Genomic DNA, 19,880 nt, shown 5'->3' on the forward strand with positions numbered 1-19,880 from the left:
AAATGTAAATCATCTTGTAAATTATTATGAAAATCATTCACATCCAGTGGAAATATGAGCAAAATGTATGAATAGAAACTTCACAGAGAAGAGTTTAAAATTATTGAACATTAAATTCTTCCATTTATTGAATTTCTCTTTTTTTTTCTTTTTCTCCTCTATCCTTAATTTTTAGGTTGACATAGAAATAATTTTATCTCTTGGATAGAATCAGCATTAATACATTTTCTGAAGTTTTATTAAATCCAAACATATATTATTATGGGGTAATCTTTTTTACACTCTTTTTCTTACTGTTTTACGTACTTTGAATATATAATTTTATTGGAACAGACACAAAATATAGGAATAAAGGTTAATGCTATATCTAAATCTCTAAGATTCAGTAATTCATGCAAAGGAATTCAGGGATTTATGCCTCTGTCTCACTCTCTTCCCAATTTCTAAATGGTGCATGTGAATCAGGTTTGAATGAAGAATTGTGGTTTAGAAACATAGAGGAAGGGTGAAAAAGGTCATTTGATCAAGAGCAAAGAACATAAACAGAGTTTAGAAGTCCACTTATCATCACATTGAGCATTTGATCCACACTATTGTAAAAGAAGCATGGAGATAAGAAGTGAAAGATAAAGTGAAAAAAGACACTGAGGTCAGATTAGCTGCCACTCATAACAATGGTTATTAAGTGACTGCAATGTATATACATATAACACCTACAATAAAATATATGAGAGAGAAACAGAGAGACACAGAGAGAGACACAGAGACTTAGAGATAGAGGCAGAGACAGAGAAATAATTATATGCCAGGGGTTATTCTAAACTCTTTCCACATGACATGTGATTTAATTTTCCTAAGATTTCTGTGAAATAATTATTATTAATGTCTCCACTGTTCAGACACGATCTGAAGTCCCAAAAACACTGGACCTTGCAATGACAACAATAAAAATAATAAAGGAAGCAAGAATTAAGCAACCAACAGGACATATACACATACAGGAATTTAATTCTGTGCATAAACTGACAAAGCTGTGCTCTTCATTGTACAATAACAGGAATTCAATTTTGTCTTGAATCCGTTTCTGTGATGGATACTAAAATAAAATGTGATTTTCGTCAGTTCTTCATTAAGCTTGTGAAGAGTTTACAGTAAACTGAATGTGAGTGTCTTAATTGTCCATTACCTCTAGTCATTTGAATCATTGTAGGTTGAATGAACCCAAAGCAGTAGGCTGAAAATTTTGAAATATGCTCAATCTTACTCTTGTAAATGAAAGAGGCATAAAGATGAGTGAATCAAAAGACTGACTCATAACTATCTTCCTCTTGACTGTTATCTCCACTCCAACACTGAAGCCCATTGACTTATCCCTCCACCAGCACCCACTTTGGGATGCTGAGTCCTACTAAGAAAATCTTCTCTATGAAATTATTTTGGAGCCCCCTGCTTTTCTGAGAGCTGCCTTCATTCCCTGTTCCTTGGGCTATGATCATATGATTCAGCAGGGGAATCATCACACTGTGGAATATCATGACCACTTTGTCAGTATCCATCCTGTTGCCAGAAATGGGCCAGCAATAAATAAAAGGGATTGTTCTGTGGAAGACAATGATGGTTATAAGGTAGGAGGCACAGGTTGAAAAGGTTTTGCACTTTGACTCTATAGAGTGCATCCTCAGGATGCCGATGAGAATAAACAAGTAGGTGAGGATGATCAAGATGGTGATACTCTCATTGAAAGTGGCCACAATGTATAGCAGCAGTTTATTCATAGTGACATCAGAGCAAGCAAAAGATAAGACAGGGAACACATTGAAACATAAATGCATTTTTAATTTGTTAATTTTATTTTTTTATTGAGGTCATATTGGCTTATAACATTGTGTAATTTCATGTGTGCAGTATTATATATTAGTTTCTGCACAGATTACACATTTATTTCTGCTCTAATTTTTATTTCCCTTCTCCTGACTTTGGGCTTTGTTTGTTCTTCTTTTTCTAGTTCTTTTAGGTTTTAGGTTTAGTTTAATGTTACTTATTTGAGATTTTTCTTGTGTGTTGAGGTAGACCTGTATGCTGTAAATTTCTTTCTTAGTGTTGCTTTTGTTGCATTCCCTAACAGTTGGTAGGCTATGTTTTCACCTTCATTTGTCTCCAGGTATTTGCTTATCTCTCCTTTGATTTCTTTATTGATCCAATGGTTGTTCAGTAGTATGTTATTTATTCTTCACATATTTGTGACTTTCCCAGCTTTTTTCATGTAGTGCATTTCTAGGTTCATACCGTTGAGTTTGGACAAATACTTGATGTAGTTTCAATCTTAAATATGTTGAGGCTTGCCTTGTTTCCCAATATATCATCTATCTTTGAGAATTTCCATTTGCACTTAAGAAGAACGTATATTCTGCTGCCTTTGGAGGGAATGTTCTATATGTATCTATTAAGTCTATCTGGTCTAGTGTTTCGTTTAAGTCCAGTGTTTCCTTGTCGACTTTTATCTGGATGATCTATCCATTGACCTAATTGAGTTGCTGAGTTTCCCTACTATTATTGTGTTGCCATCAATTTCCCCCTTTATTTCTGTTAATAGTTGCTTTATATACTTTGGTGCTCCTGTATTAGGTGCATATATATTAATGTGTTATGTCCCCTTGGTGGAATGTTCCTCTTATCACCTTGCACTGTCCCTCTTTGTCACCTATTATCTTTTTTTTATCTTGAAGTCTGCTTTGTCTGATACAAGTTTAGCTACACATGCTTTGTTTCACATCCATCCATCCCCTTAATTCTGAGCCTGTGTTTATCTTTAAAGCTGATAAACACAGGCTCATATTTTTTTTTTTTTTTGAGGAAGATTAACCCTGAGCTAACTACTGACAATACTTCTCTTGCTGAGGAAGACTGGCCCTGAGCTAACATTGATGCCCATCTTCCTCTACTTTATACCTTGAATGCCCACCACAGCATGGCTTTTGAAAAGTGGTGCCATGTCTGCACCTGGGATCTGAACCGGCAAACCCTGGGCCACCAAGAAGTGGAATGCACGAACTTAACTGCTGTGCACTGGGCTAATCACAAGTTTTTTTTTTTTTTTAATCCATCCAATGACATTATGTCTTTTGATTCGTGAATTCGATCCATTTACCTTTAGACTGATTTTTGATAAATAAGAACTTAATACTGCCATTTTATCTCTTGTTTTCAAGTATTCAATATTTCCATTCTTTCTTTTCCCTTGTATTTCTAGCTGTCATTTCATTTTGGCGGTTTTCTTTTGTGGTTTTCTCTTTATTTACGATTTGTTCTTCTGCTCTTTTTTTTCTTGTTTCATGATTTCCATGTGTTTTATATGAAATATCTCATAGGTGAAATAGTCCATTTTCTGATAACCTCTTTTCTCCATTAGTTTAAGCACTTTCCTTCCCTTTCCCCCTTTCTTTTCTGTGTTATTTTTGTCAGGAATTATTGTTTTTCTGTGTTGTAACTATTTTCATAAATTCAGTTTTTATGGTTATTTTGGGTGCTCTCTTTCCTTTTATCTTGTGTGTTATAATTGTTTGCTAACCTATTCTGATAGTGAGCTGAAATTTTCTGATTCTGTCTATTTATCTCCTTACTCAAAGCTTTGTACATCTTTGTCTTTTTCTTTCAGGTAGGAGGTCTCCCTTTGTCATTTCTTATAAGCAAGTCTCGTGATGATGAACTCCTTCAGCCATTGTTCATCTGTGCATGCTTTTATTTCCCCATTTTATTGTGAGGGTGATTTTACTGGATAGAGTATTCTTGGTTGTAATTTTTTTCTTTTCATTATTTTGAATATATCATTCTATTCTTTCCTAGCCTCTAAGGTTTCCACTATGAAATAGGTGAAATCCTGAGAGGGGTTTCCTTGTAGGTTATTTTCTTCTGCCTTGCTGCCCTTAGTATTTTTTCTTTGTCATTGACTTTTGACAATTTTAGTATATGACTTGGGGAAGGTCTTTTTGCATTGAGGTAGTTAGGACTTCTACTGGCTTCATGTACTTTTACATCCACTTTCTTCCCCAGGTTTGGGAAGTTCTTAGCTATTATTTCCTTGAACAAGCTCTTGGCTGCTTTCTCCCTCTCTTCTTCCTCTGGGATACCTATAATTCTATGTTAGTGTTCTGAATTGAGTCAGACATTTCTCAACGAATTTCCTCTTCTTTTTAAGTCTTAGGTTTCTTTCCTCCTCCATCTGAAGCCTTTCTAGATTTCTATGTTCTAGGTCACTTATTATCTGTTCCATAAGGTCTTGTCTTCCTTTATGGTTTCTACATTATTTTTTTAATCTCATTAATTGTGTTCTTCATATCCAGAATTTCTGCGTAATGTCTTTAATGGCTTCAATCTCTTTGGTGAGGTATTCCTTCCGTTTATTAATTTTACTCCTGAGCTCATTGAACTATCTTTCTGTGTTTGCTTGTAACTCACTGAGTTTCATAACGACTATTTTGAATTCTCTGTAATTTAGATTCCAATCTTCTGTGACTTCAGGATTGGTTTTCAGACATGTTGTTTTCCTTCAGTTCTGCAATGCTGCTGTAATTCTTCATGTTTTTTCATGAATTGATCCTCTGCCAGCACATGTGTGGTAGTATATGGTTTCAGATTCCATCTGCCAATGCTTGGGGAGAGACAACGTCTATGTTTTCTCTTTACAACCCATCTGCTCATACTTGTGCCAGTTGGATGCTCTGTACTTGTGCAGGCAGACCTTATCCACTTGGTGGGTCACTCTTATGTGTATGGGGCCATTGTGCTTGGCACGTGGGTGGGTTTCACACATGTGGGTGGACCTCTGCATCCAGTAGGTCATACTCACAGAGGTGGGGTTCTTTGAGTGGGCTAGGTGGTGAACCATTGCAGGGGCTGACCTGCTGCCGCTTAATGGGGAGTATTTGCAAGGGTAGGGCCACTCTGGCATGATGGACACTTCCAGAACCCAGGTTAACACTCTGAAAGCATTTTCACATGGGCCAGGCTGTCTCCACATCTACTCACCATCATGCCCACCACTGTGTGAGGATCCATGTCCTGGATGACTGCCACCAGTGAGGGAGGTGGTCCACTCCCTTAGTTCTACTGCTTTGCAGGGGTCCAGTATATCCACTTCCAGATGTATAACTGCATGGGTCTCTCAGGCATCCTGCTGTGTTGTACATGGAATCCTCTGTTGGTTAATGGATGTCTGTTTAGGTGTAGCTTAGAAGGGAGAGACAAAAGGATTGATTCTCTCTGTCACAATGCTGGCATCACTTCAGTTAATCACATTTGGCATATAGGATGAGATTCGAGAGCTAAACATAAGTCTGCTGGAGAAAACCAGTCCCACAGGGGTATCAACAAGACGCCAGCTCCACACAGAGATTCCAGGGCCTGGTGACCATGTACACCAGTGAGCCACAAAATAGTCATAGGTCATCACAGCCAGCAGGAAAACTTCAGTTGCCACACCTGCAAAACAAGTAGACTTGCACAGAACATCCCAGGATGAATATGGCTGTGTCTTCATTTAATATATTACCTAGCACCTTTGGCATGAAGATCACAGAGTAACAAAGATCCAAAAGGACAAGTGGCTGAGGAAAAAGTACACGGTGCTGTGAACTTTAGAGCTGACTCAAATCAGTGCAATCATGCCCAGATTGCCCAAAATCATGATTCCATAGAAGGCAAGAAACAACAAGAAGAGGAAAACCCTCAAATCTGGGGCATCTGCTAATCCAAAGAGAATGGCTTCTGTCACATCAGTACACTTCTCCTTGCCCATGTCCTTACTTTACTGGGGTGGCAGAAAAACATTAATTGTTATTCTCCATTTTATGATCTCAAATTAAGTTTTGTCTGTCTTCTAAAGAAGACATGGGAATAATTAAAATGGTTAATTTTTTTCAGCAAAAATTAGGTCATTGTTTTCATAAACTTTAGGGAAATTTCAGAAACTGTGGCATACAAATGCATAGAGTTCACAGTTTAATTTGCAGATCATGTAAAAGCATTCAGAACCACATAGCCTATATGATCCCTTAAACTAGTCATATATAATTTAAAGTGTGGAACTGAATCATTTAGAAAGACATCAAATATTATTTAATTAGCCATATTGTTTTATGAAATTCAAATTCCTTTTTTCTGGCCATTTCTTTAATACTGGAAATATTTAGATGCCAGGAAATAATTTGTCAAAATATATAGCACTCTTCTCTGTTTTCCACTGAAACAATGAAAAGTATGCTTATTCATATTGTTAACCCACAGTGTTCATTATTTATCAGTATGGTATAGATGGAGAAAGTGGCTTTTGTAATCTGTATTAGCATTTTTGTCTATAAAATTAGCTGTGATTTTGTTAATTATGCAATTCAGTGACAGCTATTCTTCATGGAATTGGTACTTGGGTTCAAACTTCCTGTAACTATGACTCTGAAGCCTTACAATCACCTATTTGACAAATGAAGTCAATACTTTACGTAAAAAACTAATTGAAGACGTGAATATGAATTATTAATGCAAATGCTTCCTGCTACATTGAAGCATTGTTTATGATCGTAAAACTTAGAAATAAAGTGTTACACAGGAGGAAAATGGTCAAAGTTATGGTACATATATATTATGGAAAACTATACAGCCATTAAAATTATAGGTTTTTTTCACATTGTTTTTCAACATTATATACATTTTAGGTATACATTATATTTTGACTTCTGTGTACTTTGTCTTCACCACCAGAAGTCTAGATACCATCCATCACTGTACATACATGATTTTTTACCCCTTTCACCTCTCCCACCCCCACTCTGGTAACCATCAATCTGGTCTCGATATCTATGTGTTTGCTTGTTTATGTTCCAAGTATGAGTAAAATCATGTAATTAATGATATTTTTGAAGAAATTTTAATGACATGCAGAATTACTATGGCAAAATGGCATGTTAGAAAAAATAGCAATCCAGATTGCACAGACAGAATATTGTATATGTTTACATAATTTGTGTTGTATATTTAATCCTCACAACATCAATGAAACATAAATATTTTATTTCAATCTTTTTTTTTAGAAACTTGCTTGAATTTTCACAAACGTGTAATGCTGTAGAGTAAGAAAGGACTGTGTGAGTTTTTAAAAATAAAATACTTATATATTCAAATTCTTTGACCTATAGAAAATGCCAACAGAGGATGAGTACACTCTTGTTTATTCTTTCCTTCCTGACCCTTGCTAGATATGCATATGACTATAGAGGCACTGGTTTGTTATTGATAGAGGAAGAGAATCTGGGCTAAATCCCAACAAAGCCAGGTATTTACTCATTCCTCAAATGATTTCAAAGAGGTGAAGGATATGTGCATTAAGAAATCCTAGTTTGAAACAAATAATTATTCTTATGATATGGTTTTCTCTCTTCAATAGCTTGTAAAAGTGAGTTATTTGTCTTTTTCTGAGTTCAAAGTAATACACAATTTTGAAAACCTTTTACTGTTTTCAAGTCTAAACAGGAAAAATTACCTTGTTGGCTACTTAAAGAGCAATAGTTCTTAGCCAGGAGTTATTTTGATCCCCATGGGACATTTGGTAATATTTGGAGACATTTTTGGTTGTCACAAAAGGGAGGGATGTTACTGACATCAAGTAAATAGAGACTAGGAATGCTGCTAAACTCTCTTTGATGCATATAGCAGTCTTCCCCCAAACACACATATATACCAACACCACATGCAAAGAGCAAACTGTTATCTGGCCCAAAATATCAATAGTACTAAGGTTTGACAACCTGCTATAGAGAAATATTTCAAAGCGTTTTGCATATAGCCAAAATAATTCCTCCTCTTCCTGCTTCAGGTGTGATTAACATGTCTGTATTCCCCTGTGAGCAGTCGTGAGGGCTCATTATTGCCATACTTATCACAGGAGTGACTGTCAGGAGAATCTCCATGCAGTATTTACCAGGTTCCATGGATGGAGTTAGTGTAAGAGAGGAAGAAGAGGGAAGAAGAGAGAAATCAAGTATTCTTCCCAATTTGGTTACCCTCTATTCCCTCCTACACTAACAGTTGTTACAAGATATTTGGTTCTGCAGATAAACTTGTCCCCCTTTGCCATTGGAATTGTTTCTGAGTACACAAAGGGAAAGTATTTTCATAAAGGAGTGCTCAAAACATGGCATTCCTTAAAATACTTTCTAATTAAGAGAAGGCTTTTAAATACAGATTGTTAATATGTCTAACACTGCTGTCCTCTTTTACAGTTCATTGTTTTCTTACACAAGGCTGTAATAAACTACTACCATCAGCAAAAAAAGAACAAGGCTCCGGATCCCAGAAAATATCATTTATGTGTTACCAAGAAAACAGAGTGTAGTCCAACCAACCAACCTTTGTGTTAGACATTGCTCTCCCTGTTTCTGAAGATGCCATGATGGGAAATGATGTAGGCTTTATGTTCTTCTGTGTGAGTATCCCTGGGGCCCATGTTACTTAATCTTCCCAAAATAATCATTGATCTCTGTGGGAGATCAACAAGATATCAGAAAACAATACCACCATGGAACTCAAACAATTAATAGCTTCTGTGAGATACAAACAGGGAGAAAAACTATCTCACCTGGGGACATATTATTAAAAGTCAACATGATCCCTTCCAGGATTCATGAACAATTGCAGAGCATTGAATGCTGTATCCAATCACTGTGCCATGAGCCAGGGATGGCGTTAGCATAGTGAAATATACGAATAAGTCTTTTAAATTTTGCTTGTCTTGTACTCAGAAGCTCCTTCCTGGAAGGCAAAGAGTCTGAAGTCACACCAGAGCTCCACCAATACCAGAAACAAGTGGGAATAGTGAAGATCCTTTACTGAGAGTAATAATAATTGCTCACATTTACTGACCACTTCCTATGTGCTAAGTACTGTTCAGAATACAACTATTAGTGCATTTCGTCTTTATAAAAACAAATGAGATCAGTACAGTTATGCACCTTCACAGATGAGGTGCCAGAGGCAAACACAGATGTAACTTGCCCAAAGTCATACACAGAATCACTGATAGAATGAGACCATATGCTGCTTTTGGTTTGTTGCACCCATACAACTGTGTGAGAAAGAGCAGAGCTCCTGAGGGATCATGAGTTGTCATAATCTCTACTTAAAGCCAGAGGCCATTAAGCGAAATGGCCTCAAGGATCTCTCCCAGGTCTGCTCATTTTATGACTATAGGATGTCTCCCTAAACCAATAGTGTTCAAACCACTCTCTGTGTTTTGTGTCCTTGGGTATACCAAACATTTCAAGAATTCCACAGATGTAATTAGTTACAGGTAATCAGTTTCATCAGTTTCCAAATTGTCAAGAACCTGAATGTGTTTTACTAAAATTGATCCATCTGATAATTTCCTGAGTTTGAGGAGTGTTAATGGGTCTCTTTTCCCCCTAGCACTCTCACAGTTCCTTTTCTCTAATTTTTCAAAAGCAAAGATTCCTCTTTCCATTTACATATTACTATGTGAATTACTCAGATTAGGAAAACAAAAGCAAACTTCCAATACCTAAAACATAAGAACAATTTGAAATATTGTTTTCCATGAAACCTGAAGTTTTCTTTAATCAAGACACTTCAAACCCATGTTAGGACTTCTTGTTTCTCTCTGGCGTATAATACATATTTATTTTACTGGAAAATAATGGCATTAGACGTGTGTTTTAGCCAATTCAATGATGTTTTGAAATCATACACACAGTAGATTAATGATAACACTTTTTAACATCTATTTTTTAACATCTACTCTTTAATATCTTATCTTTTTAACATCCGTTCTTATCACTCCCTGAAACTACTGTCACAAAATGCATCCTCCTGAAGGAGAGAGTCTCATGACAGAAAAACTAAAAGAGCATCTATAAAGAGCATCCTTGGTAGTGATGTTTTATATCATCTGAGCCTCCCACTTACAGGAAAGCTGCTGTGCCTTTCTATGTGTCTTTGACTTAAAGACATGGCAGGTGTTTTGAAAAATTGATTTAAATATAAACATGTTATTGAAATTGATTTCATGGTCATTATACATAAATTGATCTATACATGAAGCTTTAAGTTTTTGATGAAATGTATTTAAAACACATACAATAGTACCATTTTAGTAAAATATTGCATTGGTGAGATTCAATGAAATCAATAATACATTAAATTTCCTAAACTTTTTACTTGCATTGTTTTAATCAAGGTGCCTCTAAATGGAAGACTAACAGGTATGCTTAATTGTTATATGATAAGACTTGGAAGGTCTTTTTGGTTGACTTCTCAGAAATTAGGAAGTGAATGGTTCTAATGATTGCATAACAAACCACCCCAAAACATATTTGTCAGAAACAACAACTCCTTATTGCACTGATCTCTATGGCATGAGTCAGTAAGTTACTTCTGATTCTCTGATCCTGACATGGCTTAGCTTGACTTGGCTAGCTATGCCTTATCAGTTTGGCAGGTTAGATGACCTAAGAGGCTTCACACTCAAGTCTGGTCATTAGCTAGATGCCCTCTCATGCGATGGGGTGTGGATTATATTTCTCATTATCCAATATGGTAGTCTGTGCTTGTTCACGTAACAGCTTTTCTAAGAGACTGCGAAAATTCCAAAAGATTGTGAAAAGGCCACAGGCATTTTCAGAGGTTTGAAATTGACACAATATCACTTCAACTACCTTCTGTTAGCCAAAGTTGGTCACAGAAGTAACCTACACTCTAGAAGTGGAGAAACTGATTTCATCATTTGATCAGAAAAGTTCCAAAGGGCATAGATATGCCAAGGACTGGAGAATTTGGACCATGTTTGCAATCTGCCACACTGGGCAACAGATCCTTTTGAAAGATATAATTTCAAAATTTTGGCCTTCAACAAAATTGGAAAGCAATCTAATTTCATTTAATTCATTATTTTAAAAAATTTTGACAAAAGATAATTGTGAGAAATTGACATATAACTTGGATGGAGTTGAAAGAGTTGAGTGACAATATTATTACAGTACAATCCCTGACAGAGTTTCTATTCCCATTTACCTTTAAGATGACCAAGTAGTCTCAGTATTTTCACCTATTAAAAAGCAGAAATAAGAATGATGCTTAAACCTATTGCTTTCTAACACTAAGTGATGTCTTTCCACAGATACATTAATTAATTGGAATAAAAGTTCAAACACATATTCATAATATTTTTCATAAAATGAAGTATTCCCAAAATCATTTTTAGATTTTTAATAATTATATTTTATCCAAATTTGCAAGGCAAATATATTTGTAACTAGTGGTGTAATTATTATTGTATCATTAAAAGTTTAAGTTAATCCATAAATAAAAACTTTTGAAATTGTGAAAATCATTATGATCACAAGAAATAAAAAGTAGGAATCTGTAATTAAATTATACTGTTCAAGGGGAGAGTAGAATTGAATATGAGTTCAGGAGAAGGGAAGACACAAATTTGACTGTTTGAGATGTTGCTATTTATGTATTTTAAATGAATATGCTATCAAACAGAAATTACACTTTTTGCTGCTATTTAAGCTTATGATGGTATATTTATATGTAAAATTAAATTTTAGGGGTATATATCTTTTCAAAACTAATTGAGAGGCACATTACCAAAAAACGTGAAGACTACTCATATAAGCCATGTTCTACATAGAAGCAGCAGAAACTACCATAAAGAATATGAAATGTCACAACTTGAAAATGAAACAAATATGGTTTTGTGCCAGCGTTTAGTGGAAAATGTGCTTCTGATGTGTCTGGAGTCTAGAACGATTGCTTTAATTCTGTCAACAGCTGCTTTACAATGTTGGCCAGGTCACGTAAGCCTTCTGGGCCTTGGTTTCCTCAAAGTAAAAGCTAAGTGAGTTATGTCACTTCTGCCACAAAATGTGATCATCTTTGGACAAAGAAGGACAGAAATAAAATAAAATTCTCTATAAAGAGGCATTACCCATCACTGATTCAGTTTAAGATTAATAAAAATAATTTCCTAATTTCAGAGAAAATTATAAATTGTATAACTGCCAGATGTGTACTAAAAGATCAATTTGTAAATACCCAGAGAAACAGATCTCAGTAAAAGAGAAATGCATTCCCTCATCAGACATCCTGTATCTAAAACACTGTTTCTTATATATTTTATCTGTTTTTATGCAATGGTTATTTGGTTCCTTATCAAATAATGCACATAAATGAAACATTTTAATAATGATTATGAGTTCAAAATAATATGAACATTTCAAATAACTTTATTGAGCCCACATAAAATTGTTACCCGTTTTTTGCCACTACCAAACACCTATAAATGTATTTCTTCCATTATGTTGATGATGTGTTTAGAATTTATATAGCCATATTGAGTAAACAGAAGGAGAAGGGTGTACCAGTTATTCAAGGAAAAATGAGTTACTGTTGGAAAGATCTACTATATTTAATTTGCCAGATTAAATAGGTCTTAATGCTAATGACTGTCTAGATTTTATTTTATTTTTAATAAACTTGTATAGGTAATTAGTTTTCAATGCTTAATACAACTCCAGACAATTTTTTTAGGTGAGAGTTGTGTTGAGAAGCACTCAGAGATTATGCTCCCATTCAGAAAAAAAAATCATAAAGAATTTATCATACTTTTGATGTCTTCACAGGCAGAATGATAGCATGAAGTACAGGTTGGGTAGGCACACATCATGCTTACTCTTTGCATATAAGATTTTCTGATATTCAGTCTACCATTTCTCAGCTTTTGTTGGAGTCTGCTTTTCATACTCCCGCTCTGGAGTTGCTTTGAAATGCATTCAGAAGATAGACCATGTCTTATCAACTTTCCATTCATGTCAAGTAGCCTGTTTATACAACACACACATGCACATTATAGAGTATTAGCTCAATAAGAAGGTTGTTGGATCATTGACTCGGTATTACATTCTGACCTCCATGAATTTGTCATGCTTTTGTCTCCTGCATACAACTCATTGTTGAAATGTGCCCCTAACATTCTGTCCATCCTGTTATCCAAGGACAAGTTCAAACAAAAGTGCCCAAATGGATTTGGACATTTTTTCTCTTAAACACTCTATGATAATTAGTATTTCTACCTTATTCAATGGTCAATTTTTTCACAAACCTACTTTCAACACTAGATTTTGCATTCCTTGAAGGATGAAGACTATGTCTTATTTGAACTGCTATTTGTACATTTTTAGGAAAAATTCATGTGTTTGTGAAAGCCTAGTCTACTCCAAATATGTCATAAGAAAGAGGATAAAATTAATGATTGTTGAGGTTATATAAGTTATTACATATGTTAGTTATATAGTCTTTTAATTTGAACAATACGATTAGGAGCTAGTTTATGTTATCTCAATTTTGTAGATGAAAAATTAAAGATGAGAGATGACTTTTTTCCCAGTGAGAGAAAGAGTGAAATTTAATCTCTTTGAACCAAAATCCATGTCTTTTCCATTGCACAACCTTAACTCTTCATTAATTTTAATTGTATCTTTAAAATCAACCTTTATGGACAGAGTTCATTTATGTGCCAGGGACAAACTCCACTAAAATAATATGCTCAATAAGAAAAGATTTTAGTGTCCATTATTTTGCCTACTGTATCCTTGACATCCTTATTTCTCAGACTGTAGATTAGAGGATTCAACATGGGGATCACCACTGTGTAAAACACGGAGGCCACTTTGACTGTGTGCCTGGAGTTTTGGGAGTGGGGCACACAATAGAGGAAGAGGATGGTGCTGTGGAAGATGGTGATGGCGGTGAGGTGGGAGGCACAGGTGGAAAAGGCTTTGCAGCTCCCACTGGCTGAGTGCATCTTGAGGATGATGACAATGATAAGTACATAAGACATGAGAATGATGAGTAATGTGCTGACCTCATTAAATGTGGCAAAAACAAAAAGCAGCAACTGGTTGAGATAAGTGTCAGAGCAAGAGAGGGACAGCAATGAGGAGAACTCACAGAAGAAGTGATTGATTGTGTTGAAACCCTGAAATGATAATTTTATAGCAAAACACGTGAGTATCAGGGAACATGTTACTCCCCATGCATATGATCCGACAACTAGCATGACGCAGAGTTTCTGGGACATGGCAACTGTGTAGAGCAGAGGGTTGCAAATGGCCACAAAGTGATCATACACCATCACAGCTAATAAAAAGGATTCAGATATGACAAAGATACAAAAGAAAAAGAATTGTGCTAAACATCCTATGAATGAAATTGTTCTGTCTTCTACAACTAGGTTCACCAGGGTCTTGGGAGCAATGATGGAGGAATAGCATAAATCCACAAATGAGAGGTGGCTGAGGAAAAAGTACATGGGGGTGTGCAGTTTGGGGTTAATTTTGATTATTGCAATCATCCCAATATTCCCTACAACAGTGACACTGTAGATGGCCAGAAAAATCAAGAAGAGGGGGATTTGCAGTTCTGGGTAATCTGAGAAGCCCAAGAGAGTGAATGTGGCCCCACTTTTGTTTCTCTCCAATAGTATCATGGTTTCTGTTTGTCAAAATCTGAATCAGCCCTGAAAACAAAATAGAAAGGAGAGTGAAGATATAAGAAACTTGGTTCACTATCCATCACCAAAACTGGAAGATGAAGCAAATATCTCTTTCAGAATTTCTCTATGTATTTTTTATGCAAGATATGCTAAATGTCTAAACTTCTAAAATGTGATAACCATTTTTAAATTTTAAGTAAATATAATATGAATATTGAATTCATTTTTAAGTTCTTAATTGTAATTTTAATATTTACAAATAAACATGAAATCAAGAGATTCATGGTTATTTTAAATAAAATCCTCCCCATAACACTTTCAGTTCTCCTTGAACATTATAAGTTCATAAAAAAATAAGCCTAACATAATGTGATAACTGATTATGCCAGCCCTGCAAACATTAATAAAATGAGAAATTTCTAAATAGATTAATTTTTGCGTCATATGTTCACATTGTGACATCAAGAATGAACACTCCTAACACCATGCATTTGTGCCTTTATTGTTAATTCCATATAGCACTTTAATCTTTGCTTTTCTCTCTGACCCAATAATTCTGTTATCAAAATTAATCTTATTTCTTTTAGAAAGTACACTCCTCAGCTCATGGACTTCTAGTTGTCAACCTTTCTTCATTTCTTGAGGAGTAATAAAATTGGAACAGATGACAAAGGTAATCTAGTCTACTTCTTTACTCTAGAGGTGACAAAGCAGAAGCTGGAGAACCTTGGCTTTCTCAGTGACATGCAAATAAGGACCAATCTACACGTCTATGACTAGAGCTTAGATCCCCAGACTCCAAGTCCTGGATCCATTTTTCTACACTACATCTGTAGCGTAGATACTAACTTATTTACTTTATTAATCATCATGCTTTTAGCTGACAAACTAGAGGCTCTAAATCTATGGGAAATAGCCCAATGACAGCACACATACCACATAGTTATACTAGAAAGCAGCATCAAGATGAAACAAGAATGAGATTTAGGGAAATGATCTCTCCCAGGAATAAGTAATTACAGTGAAGACTGTGACCTAGAAACTTGCCTTTCCTAGGTCTCTGTCTCTCTTTTGTCTCTCCTCTCTCCTGTCAAGATACATAGGATATTCATTCTTTCCTATATTACCTGTGAGGGAGCAGGACTGTAATTTGGAGGTAGTACCACACTCTGAAGACATTTTGCAAGAAAATAGTCATACAAAAAATTATATTTTTCTAATTGTTTGTCTACACTTCTAAGATCCTACCATACTGGAAGACTCTTTCTCTGTGATTTCTGATGGGGCCATCTCTGGTCCTACAGCCCAAGAAAAGTGTTTCAGATTGTTCGTCAATAAGAGTGTCAGATCATACACAAAAGTGAGACACATGAGGACGTTATCTGTTCCTATACTACTAAATTTGAGTGTTAAAGGCAAGCTCCAAAGATAATCCAGTGCAAAGCCAGACATTCTAATTATCACAGTTTTTTCAATACAATTTCTAATTTATCTAAGGCATTTAAGAATTAATTTTAAATCAATATTATATTTAATGTCTAGGCCCTTATGTGCCAAATGCTATTATTCAATTGCTGGTAAAAATTTCAATATCTTTGAGCCATGGAAAGACAGCAGCTGAAATCTTCCCTACAAGTTTTCCCTCATTTTGTTGTAACTTTTGCTCTCAGAGGACGCGTGTTTCCTGTTTTATAATCTTAATTAAGCTGGAACCTTTTAATTATTTTCACTAGAGAGTCTATTCAATCTCTGCTTGTTTTTTGATTTATCTATTTGTCCATTCTACATTGACTCCTCTTCCAAAAATTTATAGAAGCAGAACAACACACATTCCTCCAAATTCTTAGAGCTCTTCTCTTCCTCTTCCCCAGCACCTGTTGTTCACAGGGCTGCTGAGGAGCTCGGCTGAGCCAGGTCCTGGAACACAGAGCTTTGTAGAATAAGTGCCTGTCTTCTTCCTTGCATGTTCAGATATGTAACTTTTGAAAGGATTAGATATTTTTCAAGACCTGTCTAGATCTAAAGGGTCACTTCCCCCTTCATGTTGTTTTCTACATACCCCACTTTCAAACTGAAACCAATCTGTGTCTAGAATCTTAAAACAAACCTGCTGATGGCAAAGGGAGGGCCTCTCTGGGTTGGGAGTGATGCACGTGTCCTCATAGCTACAGTCACTACCTTTGGGACGTGAACCCTATAGACCACTTATTGCCTCATTCTCTTGAGGTCATGGAATAAACAATTAAAATTAATCACCTTTCTCTGATGTAATTCTTGTGTACTAGAAAACCTGGAGCAGTATGAGGGACATTTCTTATGAAAGTTCATATTTTAAGACCACTTTCCTCAGCCCCCTGATCACTTGCATACTTTCTCACAATTATCAAAATCATGCATTTATAAGAGTCATCACTATCAAATATTAATTGAGTGACTACTATATGCCAGGAATAACCGTCTGCCTCCATACTATCTACTTTCACCATATTGGAGAAGTGTGAAGATCCATCTTTTGGGTCATCACAATTCATTGAGACTTAAAGCAGAAAGATTCACAAAGTTAAATATTAACCTGGGAAAACAATCTAGCCCCCTTTTAAATCTCTGTCCTATCTTTTACTCTTTCTCCCCTCTACTTTGTCCAGCTAGTCTGACCTCCTTACTTTGTTCTTTGCTTTGTTTCTCAAAAATTTTCACACACTCCTTCCTTATGGTCTTTTCTACTAGTATTTTCTCTACCCTGGAATTATTCCCCTTGAATTTTTGTTCAAATGTACCTTTTTGCTGAAAACTTCCATGAATATATTAATACTTTACAGGGGCTACACAACTACTCAAGTTACTGTTTAAAGCACTTAACATGGTTCAAATATATTTTTAATCTGTATTTATTGCATTTATTATACATTATTTGTTTCCCTTTCTAGAATAAAATTTCCAGGAAAGCAGAGGTTTTTCATTGCTCTGTTCACTGATATATTCCAAGATCCTAGATCAGTAAACAGCATAAAGTAGGTGTGCCATGAATCTTTACTGAGTGAAAAATATGACCTTCCAAGGAACTGGGAATAGAGTCAAACTTACCACAACTATGAGGAATTTGAATGCAGAGAGGAAAGAGATCAAAAAGAATGATAAGGATGTTTTAGAAATGATTATTCAAACTCAGCAATCAAAATATAATAAAACAAACCAAAACAAATGCCTACTCTGCTGAATGTCCTCTCTTGAGTCAGAAACCAGGGAAAGAAGGTCAAGTATATAGTGAGGATACATAATTACTCACTTATTCATTCATTCATTCAATATTTATTACAGGCTTACCCTGAGCTAGTTACAACCTTGCGTATTGGGGAGAAAGATTAAGAATGTCTCTTTGTCAGCACATTTATATTTAATGGAGGATACAAAAAAAATAAGTATGTAATTATTTTCCAGTAAATATAAATGCAAAAAATATACAATTGAAGGTTCCATTTTAAATAGGGAGGTTGGACAAGACCATAGTGTGGTGCTGTTTCAGCACAGACCATTCATTTGTTTTTGTTTTCAAATTTTAGAGATTTTGTTTTACTTTTTGACATACGAATATATTTTTTAAACTATGACATTTTCCAAAATCAGAACTATAATGCACACTCCTAAAAGTTTTCTTTCATCTCTTCCATCTTTATTAGTTTTTGCTTTACCTTTCCCTCTTCTATTACACAACTTATCATACTATGAAAACCTTTCTGCATCTTGTCTTTATTCACTTAAGAAAATTCTCTGGAGAGCACGCTGTAGAAATATATAGAAACCTTTCTCTTTCCATTTTCACAGCTGTGTACTTCTCTACTGTGACTCGTAATTTAATCAATAAACTTCACGTTGGATTTAATCCAGTCTACTGTTATTGCAAATAATGCTTGGGAATAAGTGATTTATATATTTTTTGCTACTCTATCTTTGGGATAGATTCTTAGAACTGTAATTGTTTGAAAGAGATAAATGCACATGTAATTTTGCTAGTAGTTCAAATCACATGCAACATGTTGCTTTCCTACCTCCATTGTATAAAAATATCTGTATCCCTGCAGATTCACTTTCTGGATATATCATTAAACTTTTGTATTTCTGTCATTTTCACAGATGAGAACTAATACCTCAGGGCAGTTTTCATTTGTATCTTTATTATTTTGAGTCAAGATGAACAACTCTGCATAAGTTTAAGGGCTATTTGTATTCCTTTATATAGACTATTTAATTGCATTTTATGTGTATTTTTCTATAGGATTTTCATTTTCTCTGCTACTATATGTGACATTAGCGTTGACTTTTTCTCAGCTTTTCATTTGTCTTTTAATTTTTCATGTTTTTTTTTCCAGGAAGCTTTATATATTCATATAATCTAACTTTTAAACTTGCTTTTAGAACTCTCTTTTGGTGTGTGACATAGGGAAGAGAACTAATTTTGTCTTCTTTCTCATATGACTATTTACTTGTCCCAAAAGCCGCTGTTTTAATAATAAGAAATTTAAATTTATTTTAAATTTTATAAGGTTGCCCTTCCCACTATAACTTGTTTGAATTTTTAGGGTGTTTGTTGTTGGTCGTCTGTGCTTGTTTAGTCATCCATATAAACATTGGAAGAGAAATTTTGAAATATGATTGCTCAATATTCCCAGATAAAATGTATATTACATTCACCCTGGTCCTGATACATATGAAGCAGACTAGAATACTCTGGTAGAGATTTCCAGACCTGGTAATATTGGGATGCAACCTTCTGAGTAATAATATTCAAGCATAATCTATGAATATTGAAATTACTCCAGAGATTGTCCTTTCCAAAGGTTAAAGCTAATTCCTGTGACCTCTCGGACTAACAGCCTCAGAGGAGCTATAGTAAAAGGGCTCTAGATTTAGAGTCACCAGAGTTGAGTTCCTGTCTTAAATCATCATTTCAGTCATTTCTAGGCTAGTTCCTTGAACCTCTGTGTCATCATCTACACAATAGGTATAACTGTCCTCACCCAGTGTGTTTTTCAATATAAGCTGAGTGAAAGCCCAAGACCGTGCTTTCATATAATTCACAGGAACCAAGGAATGAAGAAAAGAACCATCCCTTTAATCACACGGCATATGTATCTGCATCTCCCAACAAAGACACGAGGCTTCAGGGACAGGACACAACCAGCTGCAAGGGATTGGAGTTTACCTCTTCATGACACCTTCACATCACAGCCTCCTATAAAGGCCTCATGCAAACCTATGGAATAGGCTTTAGAAGGCTCTGTTCCTGTTTTTCTTGGGATTGGGAACATCTTTTGAGTTTGGT

At 35.3% G+C, this 19,880-nt stretch overlaps 1 protein-coding gene across 1 annotated transcript; it reads right to left on the bottom strand.

Moving 5' to 3' along the window:
• Positions 1 to 13,612: 13,612 nt before the first annotated feature.
• On the bottom strand, positions 13,613 to 14,554 carry LOC124241383 (olfactory receptor 5D18). Its single transcript, XM_046665128.1, has one exon. The coding sequence runs from the start codon at positions 14,552 to 14,554 to the stop codon at positions 13,613 to 13,615; it is 942 nt and encodes a 313-aa protein (XP_046521084.1).
• Between the last annotated feature and the right edge of the window lie 5,326 nt (positions 14,555 to 19,880).

Source organism: Equus quagga, chromosome 6 (assembly GCF_021613505.1).
Source record: "Equus quagga isolate Etosha38 chromosome 6, UCLA_HA_Equagga_1.0, whole genome shotgun sequence".
In the NCBI taxonomy this organism is placed as follows: domain Eukaryota; kingdom Metazoa; phylum Chordata; class Mammalia; order Perissodactyla; family Equidae; genus Equus; species Equus quagga.

Excerpts from the sequence above, each read along its gene's own strand:
- LOC124241383 (XM_046665128.1), bottom strand. The coding sequence starts at position 14,554 with ATGATACTATTGGAGAGAAACAAAAGTGGGGCCACATTCACTCTCTTG.